This window comes from Tubulanus polymorphus, chromosome 1 (genome assembly GCF_964204645.1).
Source record: "Tubulanus polymorphus chromosome 1, tnTubPoly1.2, whole genome shotgun sequence".
NCBI classification, from domain to species: Eukaryota; Metazoa; Nemertea; class Palaeonemertea; order Tubulaniformes; family Tubulanidae; genus Tubulanus; species Tubulanus polymorphus.
In genome coordinates this window covers 23,151,236-23,177,083 of record NC_134025.1, presented here as the reverse complement: position 1 = coordinate 23,177,083, position 25,848 = coordinate 23,151,236, and the positions used below count along the sequence as shown (strand labels likewise).

The window sequence follows — 25,848 nt, the reverse complement described above, 5'->3', positions numbered from 1 at the left end:
AGAAACTTTAATTGACATGGCATACAAACACCAGGCATTCCAACAACCCTTTCAAAAAGTGTTAATAAAGGCTATACATGGGGTTAGTGTCTACTCCGAGGGTCGAATAAACCTTGAAGGATTGTTGGGTGAACACATCAGTTGGTTTTTCTTGTGAACGATTGTGTCCAGGTACTAATCCAATTGCCACTAAGAAGTCATCTGTTAAGCCAGAGGATAGTAAAATCTAGGGTTAGCTCTGTATAGACCCTAGAATTTGTGTATTACCTGTTTTCTCTGATCGAAGCAGCTAATACAGAAAACCTTGCGTAGTCAGATAATTGCTAATGTCAAATGAATATTCATCGTCACGACTTTTCCTTCTCTTTCGTAAAGAAATTTGTATTCCAACCTTGGATTTGCCTCTCTCAGTAGTACCACATACTTTTCTTGGACCCAAAAGTCAGAGGGCTATTATATCTTCCATTGAAGTTTCATCCCTGTTTGTATGTCCTGAAATGGTAGTTCCGAGCGACAGATCTATGGATACTAGCATTGATTCAACCAAAACAATTTTTGCATACTTAATAGTTTATTTTTAAATATAACTCTAAAATTCACAATAGTCATTCATGAACATTGATGAATTGTTTTCGCGTAGAAAACTATAAATGCTATCATCTCTTTTTTGTTATATTGTCTCCATTGATCTTTCAATCACTGTCATCCAGATGAAAGATGATGATGAAAGATGATGATGATGATGATGATGTACGTATCATTCTTTTTTTCGACAACTTTTATTCAATTAAGTAATATCATCATGTGGCATTCTCATTCCTGCACCGTGCCATCGCTCTGACCTGTATGGAATGAGTCGGTATGCTTAGCGGAGATATATTTGTGACAATGAAAATATCCATGAAATGATAGGATATTTACAAACAATTCTTATAATTATATTCATATTTATACAGATATATGTATATAATATTTACAGTTTAATGACTTAAAAAACAGAAAACATGCTCAATAGCTATGAAAACACAAACATAAGGTGCGGCAAACATATACAAATGATCAAATCTATATATTATTTCCAACTATAAATATACTGCATGTAGTAGTAACCCCTATTTACCCACATTTACTAAATGATGTTCACAATCACGAAATATGAAAGATGAAAATGTCTCGGCAACTACGAATGTGACAATTTAGTTTTACAAATATTCACAACTTTCACATAATACATCGGTAGACCCTTCGTTACCGTGTCAACTAGAACAGATTCATATCGTGTGAATTCACGAATTGAAATTCGAACGCAATGTTTACTTTCCCGTAAATCGGAGTCTACATGGCTTTCGAACGAACGGTTCACGCATGTACAGCGACAAAATCCCTCCCAGTTCCCATTTTGATTCAATGCGCATGCCCTATCCCGCACACTGGTAATGCAATTCTGTACAAGCCATTAGAAAAACGCTTTGTACATTTTTACAATCAATTTCAATTTAGAGCAAATTTTGTACAATTCTTCTCGGTTCAGTACATAAATCCCCCTTATAAAAGCTCTTGTAGATGTACTACTAGATATAAATACAAAATGATAAATAATAATGATAATCATAGTACTAATAATAATGATAATAATAATCATAATCAAGATGACAATGAACAGAAATCTAATCATATTTTGAATCATAGAAAACATTAATTAAAGAGACAAAATAATAAATGCTATATAATATAATTCTCAAAAGGCAACAGCAAAATGTTACATCGATTTGCACAGATGATACAGGTACTACCGGTAGTACAGGTCTAGCCCGACGAATATAATTAATATATCATATCATAAAATTCGAGGACCAAAAACGTTTTGGTACAAGATCAAAGCACTGAGATCCAGTTATTATTTGAGGTTGAATCTATGTTTCAGGATATTCAAATTTACTTCATTGATACAATAAAATGCCGAATGGTCTACAAACTTGAAAAAGAGTGCCGTAAAAACTGCATCAGAGGAGTTTGATTCTACAAGACTACAGACAAGCTTTACCCTTTGATGTCAGCGAAAATTTGTAAATGACCAATCTGAGAATGCCCAATTAAAATAAGTTATAACAACATAAATAAATCAAGTACAAAAATCCCCATGGCTATGAGTCAATTTCTTGCAATTGGAATCCAGATTGCAGTCAATTCATCAGTCTTTTCAGTACACACAAGTCATCAGTAGGAGCTTTTCAAAAACTGTAAAAGGTACTTCACCGAGAAACAATTATTCGTAATTTCATACATGAATAACTAAACAGACCATTTTAAGTTATAAGTAATCAAATATTTTTTCAGAAGTATATAGAAATTCATCGAATATCTGCCAACGCACCATTTTTCTCACTTAAGTTACCAAAATCATTTTTTAGTACGACGACGAACGAAACTAGCATATCCAGCATGCCAGTTAAGTAAACGTTTGTGGCCATCTTGAATCAATCGGCTGTACAATATAATCCACATTTTCGTAAACAAACGATTACAAGACTGTCGTCCAATACAGCTCCAACATTGTCATGTATGTTCGCTAAATACTCCGTTGCGATTTCCAAAACTACGGAATTCATCAAATCCACCATCACAACGACATTCCAGGACACTTTCCATACTTATTATAAATATATATACACACACATGTACATAAAACAACACTGGATTATGATGACGTCGATGATGATGACGAATGCAAGCACGCTTGCGCGCGATCAATGATGCTGATGTAATTCCCATAAACAGTTACTAATAGCGGTCGATGATTCTACACCGCTTAAAGCAACCAATGTCAAATGATGTTCATGTCTTTTTATCAAACTGCAACGAAAATATATGATATGATGCCATCCGTGGAAAATTAGACTAAATGCTCGAGATGATTTCCATGGTCCCGACAAAAGTTCATATCGAATGGCATAGTGAGACTCCTGCCCTAGTAGATATTATGTACAGCGATTTTCAATTTGTAACACTTTCATAAAATTAACATGTTAAAAAAGTACAATCGGAAATTCGGTGCCAATGCTGCAAAAATATCTGTGCGAAACATCCACTATGCCAGTGGTTTCTGATGCAGTTCATCAAATCTCGCTTTTAATACTTGATCTTCGATATCAAATGGTTCTAGAATTGTAGTGTGTGACATAGGAGCCAATGGGAAACCAAATCGGCAAACAGGTTTATTTGTACTTTTTACATGTCTTTGAATGTTTATGTCTTTAGAGATTCACAAATTGTTCGTTTTGTTTCTGAATCGCGATTACCTACCTTCTGCCGTGAGCGGAAAACCTGGCTAAATTTCGTAATATCAACGAAGAAGTGAGTCGAATGTGTTTAGTCACCGGGCCTTCTTTCGTGTCCTGTCGGGAAAAAAAGAAATTCTTACAGATCTGATGATAAACAGTTCATCGACGGAAAATTGGCGTCAACTTACGACAAATTCTTGAAACGGAGGTTTTGCCGTGAAACGCTTGATCGCTTGTAGAGCGGCGTCCGGGGGATAAACAGGAGGCGGCATCGGTGGGGCCGGACTAGTCTGTGCTACTGGTGCAGCTCCTGACTGGTGAATCTGTTGTCGTCTTAGAGCTGCAGCTTTCAATGCTTGTTCGGTACAGTGCCGATCCTGAAATTAATACAAATGTGCAGCCTGAATCATCTTAAACTAATTGCCAAATACAGGGCTCAAGATTGTCGAAAAGAGATCTCTTCTTACCTGCACGTGGGTTATGAGAGAATACTTTTGCCGTCTTAATTTATCACAACTTTCCCACAGACATAAACCACCAGGATATATGTGCAAATGAGTTTTGAACGCATGAAGGAATACTTGTTTAGCAGACTCAAAACATCTAAAATGAAAGACGTATTCAATTACAAGTGCACTTATTACAACCAGTTAGTTCCCACAGTTTATGTACAGCTATCATGCATTGTGCATCTTTCAAGATATCCTCAAAAGAATTTATTTCGAGTTCATATTTTGCCCCAAGAAAATTTTAAATTCAAAGGGTCATGTCAAAACAAATTGTTCCCAAAGTCAAAGCAAAATTGAAATACAGAATGCTAAATTTCTAGAATATTTCTAAAACAGCGAAGCAACGTTTTCGTCGGGACTTACTTTTTACAGCCATTCCATTCGCAGACATACTCAGGTCCCGCGCTACTGGAAACACTTTGAGTTGAAGATCTACGCGACTCAATACTGTTCTCGCGACTACGCACAATTTTCGTCGACTTTTTGCCCTTACCGGGAGCCACCTTGTCGGGCTTTTTACCGGCGACGCCATCCGGTTCTATTTGGTCCAAATTATTAATGACGCTCGTCAGCGGAATGTTCACGGAGTTGGTCAACTGAATGTTATCGCTTACCGACGACGACGGCGGATTTGAATCGCTCACCGAATCAGACGCACATTCGGAACTCGCGCACGACGACGCGACGTCGCTCGACTGTATCACTCGAGTCGGATCTACATCCGCCGACGACGATAACGCGGACGTGCCGGTGGAATTCTCCTCGTTGGATGGACTCGTGGTTGTGGTGATGGTTGATTGTTTCGTCGTTGAAGCATCCGCCGCCGACGCGGCACCGGGATTGTCGTAGCATTGTGCACCTTCAGCGGCCTCTTCCACTATTTCATCTATTTCCATGTAGTCCTCGGAGCAGCTGTCGAGCAAGCTTTCGCCGTTTATATTCGCGCATTCGTCCGATCGTAAAGAACACGTTTCCTTGTTAACGTTCGCCGCCGCCGCGTCGGGAACACCCTGTATTGCACCGTTGTTGTCCGTTGTATCGTTTACACCTTTATCGCTCGAAACGCGTTTCGTTTCGGAAATGAAATCGTTATCGGCGTTGCTATTTACACAAGACGCGTCTTGCGGTAAATTTGAATGGTTTTTATCTAAATCGGCCGGTTTTCGGTCGTCATCGACGCCGTTCGAGTCCGGTAAGCCGCCGTCCACCTCATCGCTATCACTACCGCTTAGATAACCGTTAGCCACAATTGGGCCATTAGTTCGTACGATAACTTTGGAATTGCAGTTATCCTCCGGAATCTCATTCAGATAGTTCTGCTTTATAAGCAATTTTTGATGATCGATTTTTGAACATGGCAGGATTTTCTCTTCAGCAGTGATGTGATGACGACAATCGCCGTTTTCCATATGATTTAAGCCATTGACGATTACTCTTTTCTCCGACTTCGGACTGACTTTTTCGAGAACGTTCTCCAATGCCCGATCTTTTTCGTCGAGCTTCGATAAGAGATCACTTTCCAGTTTTTTCGCCGACGAAACGCCGAGCGCGGTCTTCCGAATGGCGCACGACTGCGATTCAAGAACCGGTTTCTTTGCGTCGCCGTTCACGGGATATTCGGGTTGACGAGATTCTTTGTTTGTTAGGATTTCTTTCGTAATAATATCCGCCTTACCCTGTTCGACGGGTTCGTTGCTCTGATGAATCACAGAAACAGTCTTTTCGGCTTCATCGAAGTTTTCGCTTTGATTCGTGCACTGGTTAGCTGCCGTGTGAACGTTTTTTTCGTCAACTCGTTCGGATTGCGAGTCGCTCGTTTCGTCGCTCTCATTCGCGTCGTTGTCTTTACGCGACGCGGCGCTATCCACGCGGACAGGATTCGGTCCGGAGAATCGCGGCGAGCACTGATTTTCGACGCGTTCGATGATCGCCTCGTGAACGCAATTGTCGTTTTTGACGATGTCTTGAGCGCGTTCTACGTCGCCGCACACCTCTAACTGGCACGCGCGCGGAGATAACGGACACTGCGACGGAGATCGTATCGGAGATGGAGATTTCGTACGAACGATTTTTGATCGGGATGATTTACTCGTGTTCGAACCAGTAGATCCAGTCGGTGAACTGTTCCTTCGTTTGCGGTTAACGTTATTGTTATTATTGGACGACTTTTCCGGCGGCGACTGGCCTTGACTAGATGCGTATGGGGGATATGGATTCGTAACTCCGAACGCCGATGAAGATAGCGCATTCGGTGACATGGATGGCCGCGGCGCAGTTCCCTGAGGAGGCATTTTGTTATGCTGCGTCGATGCCTGGCCAGCAGGATACTGCATCGGTCCAGCAGTATGGGGCGTGTTCTGAAACGCAGCAGGATGCATTGTCGTGGAAGATGTACTACTAGGTGGCGAGGCGCTCTGTTGCAAACGAGCTAACTGTAAGTTCTGCGTCACTTTACTCGCGAGCAGGGTGCGCACTAGATTCGAATCGCGCTGCTGTTGTAGTTGTTGACCAGTTTGATTGATGGGACTTCCAGTCGGACTCGGGCGGAGCGGACTAGTTTCTAACGGTGATGGAAGTTTTGGTGGTGTTTGCAGTTGTAAATGAATTATGGATGAACGACTGTCGTTACTAGCTGTACTGGATGGTCGCTGCGGCGACGCCGGTAGCGGAGATGGATATCTCGGAGCCGATGGAGACATCGGAGGAGTCATCATTTGAGGTGAAGCGGCTACAGTTGGACGGCATGGCAGAGCTTGATTCGTCGACCGCACCATCGATCCGATCCCTGAAACAAACGTCAAACGAACGATGAATTTTTCAGTAAATGGCTAACGACACAAGAAAACTAACTTAAAAGTTAACTGGCGCTTGAAAAAAAAAAAAAACGCATATATTGCTTGATATTGTCGACAATAAATAATGTAATACAAATCATATGATATGAAGGATCAATTAAGTTATTCTGGATTCGAATATCAATAATTGAATTGACCGGCAAACAGTCTAGCCCGATATATCGATGACATAATGCACATTTCAAAAATAATTCTCGAAATTATCAAATTAAGTTATGAAATATATTTCATTACAAAATAAACTCCAAGATTTACAATGATAGTCGAAATTATCTTGAAATGCCAATATTGACGATGTAGTGCACATCAACTCATACAGAAACCCTCAAATAACGCAAACTAGGTATCAATGTATATATAAACATTATCGTAAGGATTTTTACGGCATGTCAAAAATACTCTGAGCAAATCAAATGTAACTACCTGAAGGGGGAGGAAATGATAAAGGTACAGGTCTCCGTCTTATTCCTTTGAAATGCATTTCAGCCATACCATTGGGTTTGTCCACTTTGATGCATTCGGAATTGGAAAACACCAGCCTGTAAATCATATTTAAAACTTGGATTATACATTTATTTCTATGCAATTTCATGTACGACATTAAAAGCCGTTTTTTCACGTTACTAGAAGTTCGTCGTAACACTTACCGAACGCAGCGCGTGAAATCAGTAGTTGAGATGACACCCGATACATTGTGATAGTTACATGCGGCCAGATAGGAATTATACAAATCTACTCGTGGTATACTGTATATAGGCGATGATTCTAAATGAGCTCGCAACCTTCACAAATACATGAATAACGACGTTATTACGAACGGTTTAAACGGTTTAGTGTAGGAGAAATCTGATGTTGTATTTCGAAACTTACCAATTACAAGCGAATTGTTCGCTTTCGGTATCTTGGTTCTGTTGTAATGAAGGTAATGTTGGTCTGGTACTAACAACTTGCCCTGAAAATAAAGATTGAATATAAATATGTCCTTAGTTATGGACAATGACGTATAAAATGCCAATCAATCATGCATACAGTAATCAGAGCGACTGCTGTAAATGTAACATAGACACAATGTATTCATGAATAGAAAGAAACTTTAAGGAATTGTTCTCCTGAAAATTGTTCTCCTTGTTGTTGAAATACGCGATGAAAATGATTTCTGAAGGCGCATTTTCAGAATTTGAGGGGCCAAGGGCTAACAATCAGAATTTGAGGGTTTCATACCCTAAAAATTGAATTTTGGAATTTGAGGGATTTGAGGGGCCTGTAGGAGCCCCATAAGTTTATAAAGTCAAGGTCCACCAATTAAAGAATTTTGTTGGATATTAACTAGTGCAATATAATCCCATATTAAAACCATTTGCCACTGGAAATATTTTCTAAATAGCTCATGAACCCAATATCTAGATACATTATAACGTACTTTGTGGCATGAATTGAACAGACTGCACAGGACCACGCATGGGTCTCGGTCGCATCGTGTTCGGCAGTGGTCTGTTGTATGACACATTAGCTACAGCAGCAGCCTCGGCAGGTGACGGAGCGTGTTCAACGACCTTTATACCAACTAAAGCATTCTGACCATACGACTGAGCTTCAACGGTTACCAGTGATACCAGTAAATCTGAAACACGAAATCAAGAGAATTTCATGATACATTAGGGTTATACATTTTATCGTAGCACACTAATCAAAAACACATTCAATAGCGGTACCTTGGTATGATGTGAAGTACCTACTTCACGAAGGACATAAAATATCGAAACTAAGAGCCTGTGTGTATTAGGTATGTGGCCTTCTTTGATGGTAAATAATGATATGACGATATGATAAATTGCTCGGTTTAATGAAAAGTTTTAGTTAATACATATAAAAATTGAATAAATCATAATAATTTTTTTGGTTTCAATGATGGAAGAATTTAGTGAAAACTTCAAAACTGTCAGAAAATAAATGGTTAAATCAACTGTGGGTTTTGCTCATGAACTCAAAAATACTTGAGATTAATACCAGTCTAACAGTCAAATAGCGATTAAGTTTACGGTCTTCAGCTTAGATTGTATTGTGATTCAAGCCTAGTTTTATCAACAAGTCTGGTGGTATATAATCAAGGCAAAGGTTTTTCAAAGTTTCGAGTACTTAAGGTCACCTAGATGAATGAACCCCAAGGCTAACTCAAAATGCCCATCCTACAAGACTACAGGTCCAGCTTTGGACCACAATAACATAACAGAAAATCAAACTGACATTTACTTATTATCGCAACAACATAAAGGAAGCCATTTCCTTTTTTTCATTTCCATTTCTCTGATGATAAGGTTTATTCAAAACCTCAAAATAGGGTTAGCATAAACTAATATATCCGCAATCGTTGGTTTCAATAATCAACTTTGAACAACTGAGAATACATCAGTCTACCAGTCGCGCGAAGCAAATATTATTTATTCAGCGATAGAGAGATCCTCATTAAAACGAACACCTCGCTAGATCAGGATATTACACGCTACACGTTGTTTCGAAGCACTTACCGACACTTGATTCGGCCATACTAATTTGTGTAGTGGTCATTTCGCCGAGCTCCGACAACTGATACAGCACTTCAAGCGTGTGGACAATTAACTGTATATCCAATATCGTTAACATCGACACGATATCTTCGTAAACTTTCAATTCGAGGTTTTCGGCAATGACGTCTTCGTTCGCCTCGACCTGACACAATTTGCTCAATATTTCCATACCTGAATAAACAAAACGGCCAATACTTTTACTATCAATGAACATACAGCCGAAAATTGTAATCGGAATATTTGTGATCGGCATTTACCTCTGATGACGGAAAACTTGTCACGCGAAGCCAAGCACCGACAGATTGTCTGAAGAATAAGCTGTGTCGTCCAACAATCCATTGGGTCGAGAACCATCTGCGAGGCGACGTTGCCCAGCGTGTCCAAACCCATCTGGCGCAAATTTGAGTATTTACAATGAGCACATAATAGCAAAAACCTGCAAAAACATAAATTTCCAAATGAAAACAACGCCTTGACACGTCTGTTATGATTTCAATCTTTGGAGGCATGTGTATTAATTAATCCATTAATTCGTTATTTCCTATCTAGAATCTCCAATTAGAATTCTAGATGGCATGAGTAAATTGTTTCTTTCGTTTTACTTTTTGGGGTACAGTAACCACTTTGCATGGTCCACAGTCATAACAGCCTGTAGGCTCGGTGACTGCACCATCACTACTTGCTGTAAACTCAGCCTTTATATTTTCATTTCATAGGCTCTCTCTCTCTTAGCGAAAATCAAATTACTATTATTACTATCATTACCTGAAAACTAAATGATGAGCTGCCAGCACTGATGTATTCTCTTCTTCGAATGAAAGATTTCTGATGATCGACGCCATCTGAAACGAGACATTCTCATCGTAATGAACAACGCACTGCGTACTTCATATAAACCCGAACATATCTGGAATATCATTTACCTGTAAAACGCGCTGTCCTTCGATGTCTTTGATGCCCGACGATCTCTGCAAGTTGAATAGTTCCTCTCCGATTACTGGCTTCACGTGATCTCGAACTGAAAAATATGCCTCAGTTAGACGCCTATCATTGACGAAAAGCATACGAAACATGAAGATGATATAATACCACTGTATATGACAACAGCAGAAGAATCCAGTTTCTTGGCATTGGTTGCCATTTAGAGATTAAACAAGAAGCCTGTCAGCTGAGATTGAAAAGATAAATGCCTAGTAAGATGGGTTCAAGACAATCCATCAAAAATGTATCCACAACTTCCCAAAATAAATGGATTTTGTCTATACAGAGTGTGCAGTGACATGAAATTTGGTACATATAGGTAGAATTTCGAACAACTTTTGCAATTCAAACCTATTCTAAAAAATCTATAGTTTAGCCAAGAAGTGGAGCTAAAAAATTCCCCTTTACCAAGGGTTTTGTAATTGCGGGTCAATATAAAGTAATTAACCAAATATTTATCCAGAAGAGCCAGATGAAAGACAACTAGAACTAGTCAAAACACGACTCTAGTCCGAAGACCATAAATGAAAAAAAAAATTGCCAGTACTTACTCTTAAATGCACCAGATGGAGAAAGCAGCTCCAATATTTCCTTATTTTCCACAGCATCGAGCCAGAACTGTTAACAGAAACCAAAAACGTCTTGTAAATACAGTCATGTAAACGCGTTCTAATAAGCACAGCATATACAGGAAGAAAACCGCAACTAATATGAATTCCCATCACAACTACTAATCGTATCAACCATACTTTTTTACGGCTGCAAATATGATAGCAAATGTATTGCTATATTCATATCCGGCAGGACTATTGAATTAGATAACTATTCTATTCCAGGGCCTATTCTTATGTACACCATTTCCTTTCTTCTCGTAAGGTGGCTTCGTATCGTCATTTACTTGGTTTATTTCCAAATCGAGTATATTGTTTAGCACATATCACAAACCTATTAAGTTTAATATACACGAATCGCGTATGAATAAAAAAAATTGCTCATTTCAACAATTGCATTATTTCAAATGTTTCATCAACGCACCCGGAATGAATAATTTATTTTTCGATGAAATATTTCATATCATCGACGGCAGTCATTTACGTTCGATCCGACGCCGACGACGAGAGAGCTTTCAGAGATTAATCGATACGGGTCCGGCAGCCGAGAAAAAGTGCATCGATGAATGAAAATGATTTGTATTGTAATACAGAGAATACAGATTATTGAAGGCACTCAGCGGGGTACAACGATAATTCTATTATCATCATGAAAATGCCGAGAAGAATCGCACGACCATCAATCAATCAATAACGTCTCCGACTGCTGGTGACAACGGTTATATATTTTTTTCAACGGCTCCACTTCGCGCCACGAAGGAGTCTTTTGCCAGTGCCTATGCTGGTTGTGTTATCGCGAGCCGGCACGATATAACAGTCTAATATCGTTCGAAATAGCTCGCAGTGATAATTGAGTGCAACGGACGGGCGCGCGCGCTTGCTCGCATTCATTTATACTCGGGGAAATGCAATGAAATTATACGGCCAGAAGGCAACGAGCGAGATAGACGGATAGAGAAAATGCAAACGCCGCGTATAAACGGATCAAAGATTTTTGACGACGCATACAAACGATATAATCAATGCAGAAAGGCTTAACTCGGTCGCACGATTATTCGCGATGAGATTTTCATCTCATCGAACTACTACTATTATACCCAGTTTCAAATAGCTAAATTAGCAATGGTAACCACCTGAATGACCGCTTATCACAGATGGCCGCTCAAAACAAAATGATCATAGTAATATAATCATAAGATTAGGAACACATATGGCAACATTGGTGTACTCGTGTTATAGCGCATAACAGCATAGCAAACCAGTATTCGTTAATAAGGAACGTCATGAAAAAGTGCATGGTTTGCTTTAACATTCTACAATTGGTTCATATTTTTTCTATGACGTTATCTTTTACTTTTATTAAGACCTAAAAGAACAAAATTTTCATTTCTCTAAGTATATTTCCGGAATTTTCTAACAAAAGGATGAGCTTTTTAACTGTAATCGGACTACAAGCAATCCCCATATAAGTTGTTTTCCCTTACTCTACCTAAGATAACAACCAATTAAAACAGCCAAAATACATAAAACATAGATGGGAAATGTTTGATTAGCGGCCTGATCTAACTTACTATTGACAGGTGCTGCTATCTTTCAATTTTAGATAAAAACTTACTTATAACATCAATACACCGCCGTGCGGTTTACTAGCAAATTCCATCACTGATTCATACACCGCACTGCGGCGTAGACGCACTGAAAGGGCTATCTAATCCTAACAGCAAACACACATCACTGCACGACGACACGAAGCAATACTTACGCGCAGGAAATCGCGATTCATCGTCTTCTTCCACTGGTGGTAAAAATCGATCATCGAGCCCGGACCTATAGACGACGAACGAACAGCGGCGTTAGTGGCGGTGGACGCGACGTCGTCGTCCGGCAACAGTTTACGAGCTGAAATCAAAACAACGCCTTCAACACAAACATACGGGCAGCGGATCGTCGACGAGACCTCATCTCCAGTAATAAAACGTTTTATCAGCCGGTCGCGATCTAAATAGGGGCCTACACGGATTTCAATTGACGCGACGATCGCCAGCGATGCTATCGTCGAGCACGCCCGCAATCATCGATAATTTCATCATAAAATGCACAATCCACATCGTCGGTAATGCCATTTATCGCGACATCCCGACAGGTTGGAAAGTCATATCGGATTATTCATTCTTTAGAGATATGCCACTGCCCATATATTCACATACAGTCCATTGCCTTGATTTCATTTGAACGTATATCACGTATTGATTATTGTTTTTTTTTTCTCTTTTAATTTCATCGCAATTTTATAAATCAATTATTAAATTAGAAAATGAAAAAATAGATTTATACAAAACCAAGGAGAAATCAAGAACGAAAATGAAACTGTAAAAAATGAATAGGAAGGCGCATGCAGTAGGGAGGTACGCGAGGATTAAACGAAAAATACGGTTAAAACGAAAAAGAATATTTCAATCTTCTATAAACGATCAATCTTCCGACAATAGGGTAATTGGATAGTTCACGGAAACAAAGGAGGAAAGTGACATGCGAAGATGGATATGCACGAACGATTTCTATTGAATCAAATAAAAAGAAAAGGAGAAAAGGAGAATAAGCCAATCAATAATGACGAGACTTTGATTACGACAAATAAGTTCATTATTTCCATATGGGGTCATTCATTTATTACGTACGCATTAGGGGAGGGGGAGGGGTCAGTGCAATAGCGTACTATGCTTAATGTATACGAAAAAATGGCCGATTTTGCGTACAGAGGGGGTTGAAAATTTCAAATTTTATGCGTACGTAATAAATGAACGATCCCTTCAATTTTCTAACTGCTCTAACTAACATTATACATATATTCAATATCATGACATACTGGGGCCTGAAGATTGCAAATCGGTGGTCGTCGGAATACCGATTTCCACCTTACTCGGTCTCCGAGAAAAAGAAGTTAAGTGGGCTTTACCATATAAATAAACGTGAATAATTCATCAAATCACATACACGTTAAGTAGGTAGGCCGGCATACATACCTTCGGCAAAAATTCCGATATGTGCCATGAGCAGATCCACTAATTTGTTGCTGCGGGTCAATTTCATCGTATGTTTACCCTCGTTCGAAAGCAACGTGCAGACGTTGACTGCGAAATCCACCTCGTTCGGTAATCCGGACAGTAGTGACTTCTCAAGCTTGTCATAAGCAGTAACCGCCGCGAATGCTGTTGACATTCCATTAGCAGTTCGAACGTTATCTAAAATTCGAAATTTTGTATCATCATCATAGTGAGCCAACACGAATACACGAGCGGGTAACCAACCCTAAAACTCAAAACGCTAGTCAGATATTGAACCGTGCAAGTTGAAGCAATCTCTGTAAACAATTCTCTCTTAATATATTGGGAAAGCTAGTTAGTGCGTTTAATTTAATTAGGCAGCAGGGATTTCATCAATGCGGACCTGCCAACCTATCAATTACCACATCAGCGACAAAAAAGTAAATTTTCAAGGACATGATGAGGAGAAATGAAGGATCATAACAATTTTTTATAGAGGGACGGGAGAAATGTCTCAGGGGCAGCAATAGATTTCCAATAGCATTAAAAAAAAAACACCAGCAGGGACAGCGAGGCATTTTCATCGATTGTTCCCGGTAAGCAAGGACAGCAGTTCATCAATACCCATAGCCCCATTTCTTAGCACTAGTCCTAAGTTAAACTAAGATTACAATCTATTCTACATAACTATTGTCTTCAATTTCAATGCGCTGATATTCGAATTGAAGCTTATAATTCATATCTTGTACAGGTGAACTTGACTTATACATAAATGACTCATCATTCAAAAGCAAACACAATAGCCGAGCAGCAGCAGCAGCAGTGGCGACTGCGAGTGCAAGGAAATTCATGAATGAAATCAAGCGTTTTTTTTAAAATTTTACCTGCAACGTGATGTTGCCTGTGATTGTAGTACATCGGCACGGTGAGAAACGTCGACACCGACTTTTTGCGCGACGGCCGTTCATCGTCTTCGAATTCGCTGCGTTGATTCGGATCGACGCCGAGGAAATGTAACTTTTCATACGCGTCTAAATACCTGAAAAACACGAACGACGCAAATACTGATAATTTATCGTTTAATCGTATGAACATCGGAATTTCGGTCCGCCGTTTCAGTCAGCTTCCTATTATGTTCAGTTTTATAGACTGGTATTAACTTTAAGCCAGGGGTTTACTCAATTGAAAATGAATCGAGTTAGCCCCCGGGTAAAAGTTGACACTAGTCTATAAAACTGGCCCCAGGGTTAGGCCTATGGTTAAGTTAGGTAGCAAACCATTAGGGACGCGACGTAAACTGCAGTCACCCACTCTCACACGGGGCTGGTCCATATTGTGGAACATTGGAATTGCGCTATTTCTGCTAAATCCGCAATATTTAAAATTGAAATCGGGATTATCGAGAAGTCTACCGTACGGAACGTCGGGTAAGGATGTTCTAGATCAAATAGCAGAACTACGAAGTGAAATCATTCGCAGCGACCACGCAAGAGGAGGGCTAAACCAGAGAGGAGACACCATTCATTACGGTTTTAGTTCAGAGTCATTGACACGAATTTCACATAGCAACAAAGCCAGCAGTGAGCTGTGCGCATTCAATAATAGGGCAATGCGATTCCGGGAGGACTCTATTCAATAGATGAAAATAGCACGCTTCAACCGGTCAAGTAGCTCGAGTATATAAGTAAAACCGAACATACGTTAAATGGGATCAGCCACCAAAAACGTCCGTATTTGTAAATTCTTAACAACAACGTTAGTACTGCACCGCATACTATATTCGAATGACGTAGGCAGCAGCGGATACGTTCGATTTAGATTTATAGAAAAAGGCTACGTCAACGAATTATACGCGGATTCAGTAGATGTAAAAGCGATGATCACATTCTCCGGCGAATCAATCTGTCATAGTGTATGCAAGTGAGCAATCGATATACCGCTGGTGGTTGTTGAGCAGACGCGGCGCGTGAAGCTACTGTTAGAAACTGTGAGCGTCTCTGAATATCGTTCTATCTCTCACAACGCTACAGCGCGTGTGTCACTTAGTCACTTGTGAAATGCAGAAGATATTCGTGAAAATAATCCAAGAAAAAAAATCATTCTTTTTTATAACTAACTTTCATGACATAATTATCAATAAACCTGATTATTCGATAGATTTGTTTTAAAAATGATAAAATCATTTCAGCTACTGGCATTTGGGTGTGACTAAATTTCCTAAAACTTCTATTTGATACGATAAATATAATCAATTGGAGCACTGTAATAACCCGCGTTAATTAATCTAATAGATCTATTTCATTCAATGTCAGCGATACCAAATCCCATTTCAAAAATTAAATACTGTCATACACAATACCTTCACTTCGTTTTCAAATTGAGGACTGTACTAAAAGGAAAAACTATTCGCCGCAATTAAGCGTAAAAGGGTTAATTTCCAACGACGATGAAGCAAACACGTCATGTAGAACAGTTGCCTGGCTGACGATATTCCGGGGCGGAACTCGTTTATCGCCGAACCTATGAATAAGGCAGCGTATACACGAAGCTTCAGTTATGCGTGTGTAAGCTAAGCAGACGTGCAGTTCGTAATGGATTCAATGTCTAGTGCATAGAGAGAAAGGGAAAAATAGTCGGGGATGAACGTTAAAAAGCGTGAACCCGTGTTGTTGTGGCAAATTTGCTCCTATAGTAGTTTTATCGGCAGACGAATAGAAAAAAAAACATAAAATTTTCGACATCCTACATAATCGTTCTATCTAACCAAGATATCTACATTTCTATGATAAATGCGCTCTCAAATAAAGCTGTACAAATAAGCGTCAACGAAAAAGTTTATTACGGGCCTATTGCTTTTACGGTACACGCTAATACAGCTGAGCTGAGCATCGGCGACACGAAGACTTTGTACATTCAACGGAATCGTAATTAATTCAATGATCGAATCAAGACGAACCGTGAAAAATTAACTTCGTCGTCCGTACATATCCTAGAAGTTTAATGACATCTCTCCGGATCTACGGTGGCGGCGGCCGGTGCATAGATACATCACCATGGATACGACAAGCATTGAAGAGTAAGTGCCATCGTACAAATGCAAGGTTCGCGCACTTCTAGGAAACGGCAGCCACAGCTCGGGCTTCAAAACACACGCCGTTTGACAATTCGTGCTCGCATGACTTTATCATAATCCATGCACGCATATCGTCGCCGAATTATATCCTATATTCTACCATGGATTTATTTTTCTTCTTAAATCGACTTCACGATGAGATACCGCTATATCCGATGGCGAACGTTGCGATCGACGCCCAATCTTCATAATAACATATTTCAGGATTTGAGTTGACTATTATGTGGCGTATCGTAATAACATCCGTAACAAATACCTGAGCTATGAGTGAATTGAAAATCTGATACACAGCTAAAGCCTTAATGTCGAGAGAATCTCTTAGTAATGAAAAAAAAAAAGTCTGAAAATGTAACTGTCCACTAGTAGTTCATTCAATGTTTCGACTATATTCTAATGTACGTAGTCATCTACAGTATTCCTTGAAAATATATAGTTTATTCAACGTTTCAATTAGGCCTATATCATCTTCAGGAATTCAGTATTCCTTGAGCTAGTAGTTTATTCAATGATTCAACTACCCCGGTATATCCTAACAGTCATCTGCAGGAATAGTGGAGTTCAACAGAGATTATAGACAATAAGACTAATTTATTAAGTAATCAAAAATGATGCAAACTTAAGGAATATTTTCCAGTTACATTTTCGGACTGCTTTTTATTATTCTTATTATGGGATTCTCTCTGCAGTATCGTCTCAACACGGATATAGCGTTTTATCAATTGCGAACATCTATGGCCCACTCCTAAGCGAGTCCATGATGTATAACCAAATAACAATATCCGGCTCCCTCCAGTGCCTTGACAAACCCTACATTTCAATGTCTCACAAATCTATGGAATTAGCTCACATTCTACGACAAACATGTAACTAGTATATAAGCTCACATACACGGGGTGGCCAATGAGAATACCCGACATAATATTTTTGAAAAGGGAACTAACTATTTGTTCTAATGAGTCATCTCGAATTCATAATTTAATCCCCGAAAGCCATAAAACGGAAAGTCTGCGGAAACGGAACATTTTGAAATCATCGAAATGAAGCGGTACATCGAAGCGGATTTACAGCAAATAATCGGCAAAGTCGTAGAAAGATGACTAACAATCATGTCGAATGGAGTGAATTACATACAGCTCTCAATAAGAAATTGTTCTGCAATATTAGCCACAAATATCCCGAGTCAACGATATCAGAAGAATGGATATCTATTGTGACAAATGTTTCAGGTTATATATAGAAGCCACCTTGAACACAAGGGTTTGAATTTTAAGAATAGAAATTTTGCAGTCGGCAATCTAAGATAAATGGTTCAAGCAGGGAAGAATCCAACACTACTTTCGCCAAGTGACTGTTGTTATCAAATTTGCCATACTTTCACAAACAACTCGACGAAATTCAAACAAAATAACGGGAAAGTTCAATAACAATGCGATCGACGCCTATCAACAATCGATAGGAATTCGAAAATAGAGCAAAGCATCAACAAAATATTTTAAGCGGAAATTATTTTTAAGTAGGCTAGTAACCAAAACAAAGTATTCTCAGGGCTGGATCTAGGGTTATCCCCAAAAGTAGCGCATGTATCATATAGGCCTAATCAAAAGGGCACCCTCGAAAGAAAAAGCTCATCACAAAACATAAACTCATTTTTGGAAACACAAAGAACAGGCTTATGAGTGTAAACTTTTTTTTTTGGTACAGTTATACATTCTTTATTTTCCTGTAAAATTTCGGGGCAACTTGACATTTTTAGGGGCATTACACCCTTTCGCCCCCCCCCCCTGTCTCCGCCCATATTCTGCCATAATCACAAAGATGCACCAACCTCCTAAAGTAATGTATAAACATTTGAACTTTCCATTGGGGAAGTAAAGGTGAGTGAAAAGCGCTATAATGACATTTCGCCTGCCATGCTAGCCATCTTGAAAACTAATATAAATTCTATGATAGACGGTGTTCTTTTAAAATTTGGCTCAGTAAAAATCTGGTTGAGAGAATTCCTAACGCAACTTAGAAATTTCCTAACACAACTTAGAAACAGTTCGGATAGGGAAATTATTCGCAGCGTAAAAAAACACGCAAAAAACTAAACATCTTTTTCCACAGTTATAAACAATTTCTAAGATCAACTGACAAACCTGCTGAAGAATGCACTAATCACTGGCTGCTAAAATGATGTGTTACACTTGTTTATATCAAGGACACAATTTCAGAAAAGAAAATAATTGCTTACCTCAAATAAATCTGTTTCAAAGCCTGCGACGCATTCGTACAATTTTTTGGAATGTTGAATAACTGTAGAATCTCTTCCCATCTTTGACCATCATTGACCTGAAAAGAACCGATTTAGACGAGGCATTAGACCAGAGCAACAATAACAGACTTAGTTCACTTAGGTCTAATATAAGAATTCTGCTTATTATAAGAGATCGATCATAACGCCATAAACTAGGCCTATCAATTAATCACAGAATAATATACCACCTATTCGCTTATCCAGACAGCCAAGCATCGAAAGGGCTTGATTCTAAATTGAGGCTAATATTTTCTAATAACTTCAGGAATAGAAGGAACTCCATGGATGGAACATTTTCATATTGTTCCAACTATTTTTTCATCTTAAACCAAGGAAAGTACTGCTGAATTACATTGCCTAGGACCTTTTTGTTTTCCTTGCTCAGTTAACGAAATCAGTACAGTAAAACCGGCTAAGTCAGATTTTTAAATCCAAATTTCTGCATAAACCATTTTATATATAATTGAACGATTTTCTTGAAGTTGGGATTGAAATTGGTTTCATTGCTAAATCATTTAGCATGTTGTTTTAAGCATCAAAGTGCTAAGCTATTGACTTAGAGAGTTATAAGAAGAAGATGAACACATTTTGGAAAACAAACTCTTATTCCAGAACTGGGAACTTACGCCAGGCAGGGATACTTAAACGATGATGACCAAAATAGGGCGGAGCAAACCAGCCACCCCATATTTGGAATAAGTGTGACTGGATGATAATCTCAAATTCGAGTAAAAATTGTTATTGCCCAAAACTCAACACCAAAGCTTTATTAGGCTAATTTTACCGAAAAAGATGACAAACTCATTCTGTGTGAACCTAGCCCTACATCAGCGAACACCCTTAATTCAAAATCAATGCTTCAACATTGAAAATTACCAATACAGTATTCTACTACTTCCAGGAATAAAAGTCATTCACCAGTAGTACACTGAAAACCAGCAAGTCAGTACTACTAGTGGAGGCAAATTCAAAAGCAATATATAGCTAGCATACAACATGGCATACACACCTTTACCCAACCACCCAAAGTGGTCACTTTTGTATACAGCAAGTACAAGTCGACTTCTTTGCCTCCAATCCGAGGAATACTGTGAAACGACGAGCTGAAATACACAAAATTAAAATACCGATGAACTATTTTGCGAGGGGAGATTTGACTTGTAGATACAGTTATAGACAATATGGGGGACAGAGGGCGAAGAATGGGGCCCTTTTAAGAATCAAGCTTGTCATTGTCTCAAGATTTCCAATTTTCACACATCATTTTTCTGTGTACTAGGCCTACTGGTAGCCGGATTATTTTGAACGCGGAAAGCATATCTTTATTAAACATCCAAACTTCTGAATTGTCTCGGGGTTGAGGGGGATGGCCATTGCGAACCCGCCCTGAACCATCGCCGATGCTGCAACGACTCGGCATTTGATGCCGGCTTTGGATGCCTCAAATGATCCAGAAATCTACGGGAATAATTCAATTGGTCGAAAAGTACGAAAAAATTGATAAATTTCATTTTCTACTCACCAACGAAGGTTGTGAAAACGTTTGACGTCCTGTAGGAAACTGGCATATTCCTGCTGGTAACTGTACGGATCTTTGCCCAATATTTTAGCCATGATCCCCGCGCACCCCGGTTAAACGACGATATAAAACAGCCTAATAGATATATTTACTCATCGACTGTGAGCTGAGGCGATTTCCACGCACGATCATTAACCGAGAGAGAGAGATAAATAGGCTAGAGCCAAAAGTCTGCGGCACACAGTCACTCGTCGTGCGCGTATGTATGGCGACCCTGCTTTATCTCCGAGCTCCTTCTTTCTCCGCTCCTTTATTCGTTCTCAGCGCGATAATCCGACGCGATTGCTCGCTAATAACACGTCGGTGTGTTAGATAGCAGTATAGCGAGACCGATCAGCCATCGGGCTGGCCTAGCGATCACTCGACGATGGCATTTCGGACCCACGTACGACGACAATCTCGACAAAAATTCATAGGCTACCAACAAAAAGCATAATGAGCATGCTGCTGGAACGAGATTGCGCCTAGAGGGTGTCGAACAATGACTTCGACTCGGGTTGCGCAGACAAAATGGCGGCAGTCAGTGCGCGTTTCCGCCCGATATTTGTCCGGCCAGGCTAGTTTCACTACTGACTGAACAATGTTTTGTTGTCTGTGGTGTTTAGCATCGAGCGAAACGAGATAGGCTAAGGGATTTCCCCGATGCACTATCTGGACATCGACTTAGAAGCCGCGTAGCTAGAGAGAGGGAGCGCGTCCGTGTGTTGTGCGATAAAAGAAGAAACGGCATCGCTTTTAAATTAAAAGAATGCAACTCTGCCTTTTCTTTATGAAATTTGTAAACTATAGACAATATACTAGGGTTTTCTATATAATCAGGCATGCTGACCGCGACGCTTGAATATTGAGGGAATAAAATCCCGGGATCCCATGGAAATTAGTGATGAAAGAATCAATTAATCAGTTTACGAATCCACAAATGTTGAGTTTGAATCGAAACTAAAACTAGAGGATTCAGATATATGGTGAATTCACCGGCTCTAGTTAAAACAGCATAACAAACAACGACGGAAATTAAATTTTCCAATTTTGGGCCAAACTGATTAGATACCATTGGAAAATAATGATCTGACAAGATACGCTAGTTTTTTTTTATAACAAAGATATTAGTAATGCCACAACATGATATACGTGCCGTTTGATATCATCAAATCATATCATTGAGTTTGGAATTTATCGAAAGTGGCTTATCGATATTAATTCATTTCAGTGACAGCGTAAACTAATACCGAATACACAACAGGGTCTGTAGTAAGCGCCCTCTCGGAATCAATGTCGAATCAACAATATGGCAGCATACAGCGACGGTGATGTTGGCTCAACCATTGACATAAATAAGTCTCGATGTAGTGAGAAATGTTCGCTATGGCTGAGGAATCTACCTATTAGGTATATTGTTTTAGTAGTTAATGTTCTATTAATTAGACGATCTAGCAACTGTGAATAGAGAACGAATTGAATTGCAATTAAGTCGTCGTACAGCTGATTGATTAGTTAGTTATTTCAACGTTAGGTGGCGACACGTCCTGGTGCACATGTACTTGTATTTCTACATATTTTTCTCTTTTTTGTACAATTGTAAAAATAATTATTGTTACCTCCATATACCTTGAAAATGGTAGGAGGATAGATAAACTTATCTTATCATGTACTATTAGTAGTACCGACCTGTACCATATAGGAAGGTATTGTATCGTATTGTACTATACACAATGTACAGTTACATATACAGGAATTTCCAGACCACAATAATGGTGGGTACAGGCACTTGTGAATAGAAATATTGAAATATCTTATTATGTACAACATAGATAGTGATTACATTCACGATAAGCCTATTTCATCACTGTGATTATGACAATTTCCATTGACAATTTGGAACTCTTTTTCCATAGATAAATGACAAAAGTGTGGGTAACTTTACTGGAGTGAAATAATCCTAAGTCTTGGAAGTTATAATTTTGGCTCAGTTGGTCCTCACATTACATCTATCGAATATGTGTGTCCTTAAAAATAATAATGCAAAATGAAAAACATTACGTTAAAGATTCCATTTGTAATTTGAGGTATTTGGTGAAAGCAATCGGCTTTGGTCAAGTGTTATCTCTCTTGTTATGTGGCACGGCAGTAACCAGTGGTTTACTTCAAGGATATGGAGTTTCTATACCCACCAGTAAGTGATTGAATTCTATGCAATTATTTCATCTGTTTTGTTAACTTTTTCAAATAAAATACTGGCTGATGCTAATGAATTTTTAGGTCAAAACTTCGTTAATTACGTACTATTAGCGATTGTATATACACCAATGCTAGCCTGCAGACGGGGTGATGAGAATTTAGTTCCGGTTTTAGTTGAGAGAGGATGGAAGTATTTCATTTTGGCCATCATCGATGTTGAAGCTAATTATATGGTAGTAAAAGCATACCAGTATACTACTGTTACCAGTGTCCAAGTAAGAAAACATGTACAGTCAAACTTGCTTCATTCGGATCACTGTGGACTGACGAATTTTGTCGGAATTAGACAAAAACCAAATTAACTATCACTACCGGTACCCTAATAATGTACCTAAAAAATATTGTCATCAATAAAAGGTATATAAGTACTACAGGCAAATTATCAATCTGAATTAAATGTAATTATTTCAATAGAAATTTCGTTGAAGGTACTGAAATTTTAGTCGTAATTAAGAAAATTCGGATCCGAATAGGAGATATTTTTCTTTGATTTAATGAGAAAAAGTGAATTAGTACAATTCATAACAAAATAACCCTGATCGAAATCAAGCAAGTTTGACTGTATTGTCAAATTATTGATTCATTGAAATTTGAGAACACTTGATTACAGGTATATCACTTTAATAAATTATGATTTTCTTTTCAGTTGTTGGATTGTTTCACAATTCCTGTTGTTTTGATTCTGTCCTGGCTCATCCTGAAAGCCAGATATAAGTTGGTTCACTATCTAGGAGTAGTGATTTGTATTCTCGGTGTTGGGGCTCTCGTTCTTGCTGATGTCCTCACGCATAAACATTCAGATAACGGTATGTGTATCAAAATGCAGAATGTGCAATTTGATACAAAATCTGTAGTGTTTAACCGCTGTATTTGTATTTTTATTTTAGCATCAAATATGGTACTTGGTGATTTGCTTTGTCTTGGGGGTGCTCTTCTTTATGGTATATCAAACGTTGGAGAAGAATTTGTAGTGAAAAGTTTTAATCAAGTCGAGTTCCTGGCCTTTATTGGATTTTTTGGCAGTATTATAAGTGGTATTCAAGTGTAAGTAAGCATTCTGTTATCTTATTTTTTGTCGCAATTCAAAGATGTGCTATAAATCTGTTTATCTATTACAGCTCAATACTTGAAAGTGATACGGTGCGGAAGATTGATTTCACCAATTATGAAATAGGTAGATACCAGCACAATTCAATTACTTTAGGTGTCCCTTTAAGCCGGATGCACATCGCGCAGGGAAAAACGGAAAACGGATGATAGGAATGTTTCTAAACATTTCCCTGTGTAGTGTGTGTTGAGAGAAATGAGAAATATGGTTTCAGGAAAATGCTGAGATCAAGCATGTTTGATTCATTCCAAGTTTCCCTGCATCATGTGCTGGGCTTTAAGGTTCCGCAGTTGCGTGTTAAATTAAATTAATTTCAATTCTAGTGTTAAGCCTACTTGGATTCGGAGTCTGCTTGTTCCTTTACTATACACTAGTTCCGATCGTTATGAAATTCAGCAGTGCAGCTACGGTGAATTTGTCCATATTATCAGCTGATTTCTACGCCCTACTGTTTGGGTTATTTCTTTTCAAATATCAGGTATGTACGCATAAAATATGATGGTACCATATGCTAAATGACAAATGCATGAACTCTAAGGTTTGACGGAATGAGCGGCTAGTAAGGAATGAAGTTAAATACTTAGAAAGACGGGAATTATGTGGAGAAAAGCCATTGTTCAAATTGCTGCTAATATCTATAGTGAATCATTTTTCAAATGCCCTATATTTTATTGAGTCTTCGTCAAATATATAATCAGGATATTCTGTTTTTGTTTCATTGCAGTTCCATGCTCTATATTTTATATCATTCGCATTCATCATTATCGGCGTGATCGTTTACTGTTCGAAGCGTACACCAACAGCAGACGCAGATCAGGAAAATGTGGAAGATAATACGACGGATAAACTTTCAGATGAAATTCCACAATTGATTCCTACTGTAAGGACTTGTACGGAAAATTCTGGAAATCGAATTCAAACAGATGAAAGTTCGGATAGCGTAACTGAAAGGACTCCATTGAATAGTTTATGAAATGACGTGAACTGTTAAATTTCTCTTAAATTCCACTAATTATCTGGTGCAATCCATAGTTGTTGTATTTCGCAATGGCATATGCGGCTGTTAAGTAATGATATTATAAGTGCAATAACATTCTGTAACTATTTGTGTATCGGGTATTTGAGACTGATTCAATTTGATTTTTAAGATTTCTTTAACCTCAAGACTCCATATATACATATCAGTATTATGTACCGGTAGTAAGTTTAGTAGCTATTTTTTATAAATATATTTATTTTATTATGGATTCTTAATTAATGCAATAAACCGATTATATTCTGAAATAAATCATTCCTTTTCATTTCTCAGTGTAGTGTTGTGTGGGACCAATTCATAAAGTGCGTACACAAAAAAGAAATTTATAGCCTATCATGTGTACCCACATTGTAATCTATTACCGATGACCTACACTAGGTACATAAGTTAGTTAAACACTATACCTGTCAGTAGTCGGATAACTACAATTAAAAACTTGGTGGATTGATTTGTCAAGTACATATGCTTTTGTTCATTAGCTGCGCAGATCGTACTCTTCGACAGCGAGTTGCTTCTTACCTATAACTGGCATAGGCATTTTAACCCTTTCAGTGCTGACTAATTAATACCTTTTAGTGCTGGAGAAAATTTGAAAATTCTAAAAAATTCCACC

At 38.6% G+C, this 25,848-nt stretch overlaps 2 protein-coding genes across 2 annotated transcripts; one reads left to right on the top strand and one right to left on the bottom strand.

The window, feature by feature from the left end:
• Nucleotides 1-562: 562 nt before the first annotated feature.
• On the bottom strand, nucleotides 563-21,334 carry LOC141910865 (uncharacterized). Its single transcript, XM_074801727.1, has 20 exons — nucleotides 20,797-21,334; nucleotides 20,284-20,377; nucleotides 19,212-19,309; nucleotides 14,730-14,884; nucleotides 13,825-14,043; nucleotides 12,564-12,700; nucleotides 10,742-10,808; nucleotides 10,133-10,227; nucleotides 9,975-10,051; nucleotides 9,467-9,645; nucleotides 9,171-9,380; nucleotides 8,066-8,266; nucleotides 7,516-7,597; nucleotides 7,293-7,427; nucleotides 7,069-7,184; nucleotides 4,154-6,575; nucleotides 3,749-3,884; nucleotides 3,470-3,658; nucleotides 3,304-3,395; nucleotides 563-2,853 (listed from the first exon to the last, which is right to left on the bottom strand). Exons 1-20 carry the CDS (start codon nucleotides 20,886-20,888, stop codon nucleotides 2,748-2,750), a joined length of 4,902 nt encoding a protein of 1,633 aa, XP_074657828.1. The 5' UTR covers nucleotides 20,889-21,334; the 3' UTR covers nucleotides 563-2,747.
• A 754-nt stretch (nucleotides 21,335-22,088) lies between these two features.
• LOC141910718 (solute carrier family 35 member F2-like) lies at nucleotides 22,089-25,457 on the top strand. The gene is made up of 8 exons (XM_074801453.1): nucleotides 22,089-22,242; nucleotides 22,920-23,026; nucleotides 23,113-23,306; nucleotides 23,738-23,897; nucleotides 23,979-24,135; nucleotides 24,210-24,265; nucleotides 24,523-24,677; nucleotides 24,924-25,457. The coding sequence occupies exons 1-8, from the start codon at nucleotides 22,142-22,144 to the stop codon at nucleotides 25,170-25,172; spliced, it is 1,179 nt and encodes a 392-aa protein (XP_074657554.1). The 5' UTR covers nucleotides 22,089-22,141; the 3' UTR covers nucleotides 25,173-25,457.
• The last annotated feature ends 391 nt before the right edge of the window (nucleotides 25,458-25,848 follow it).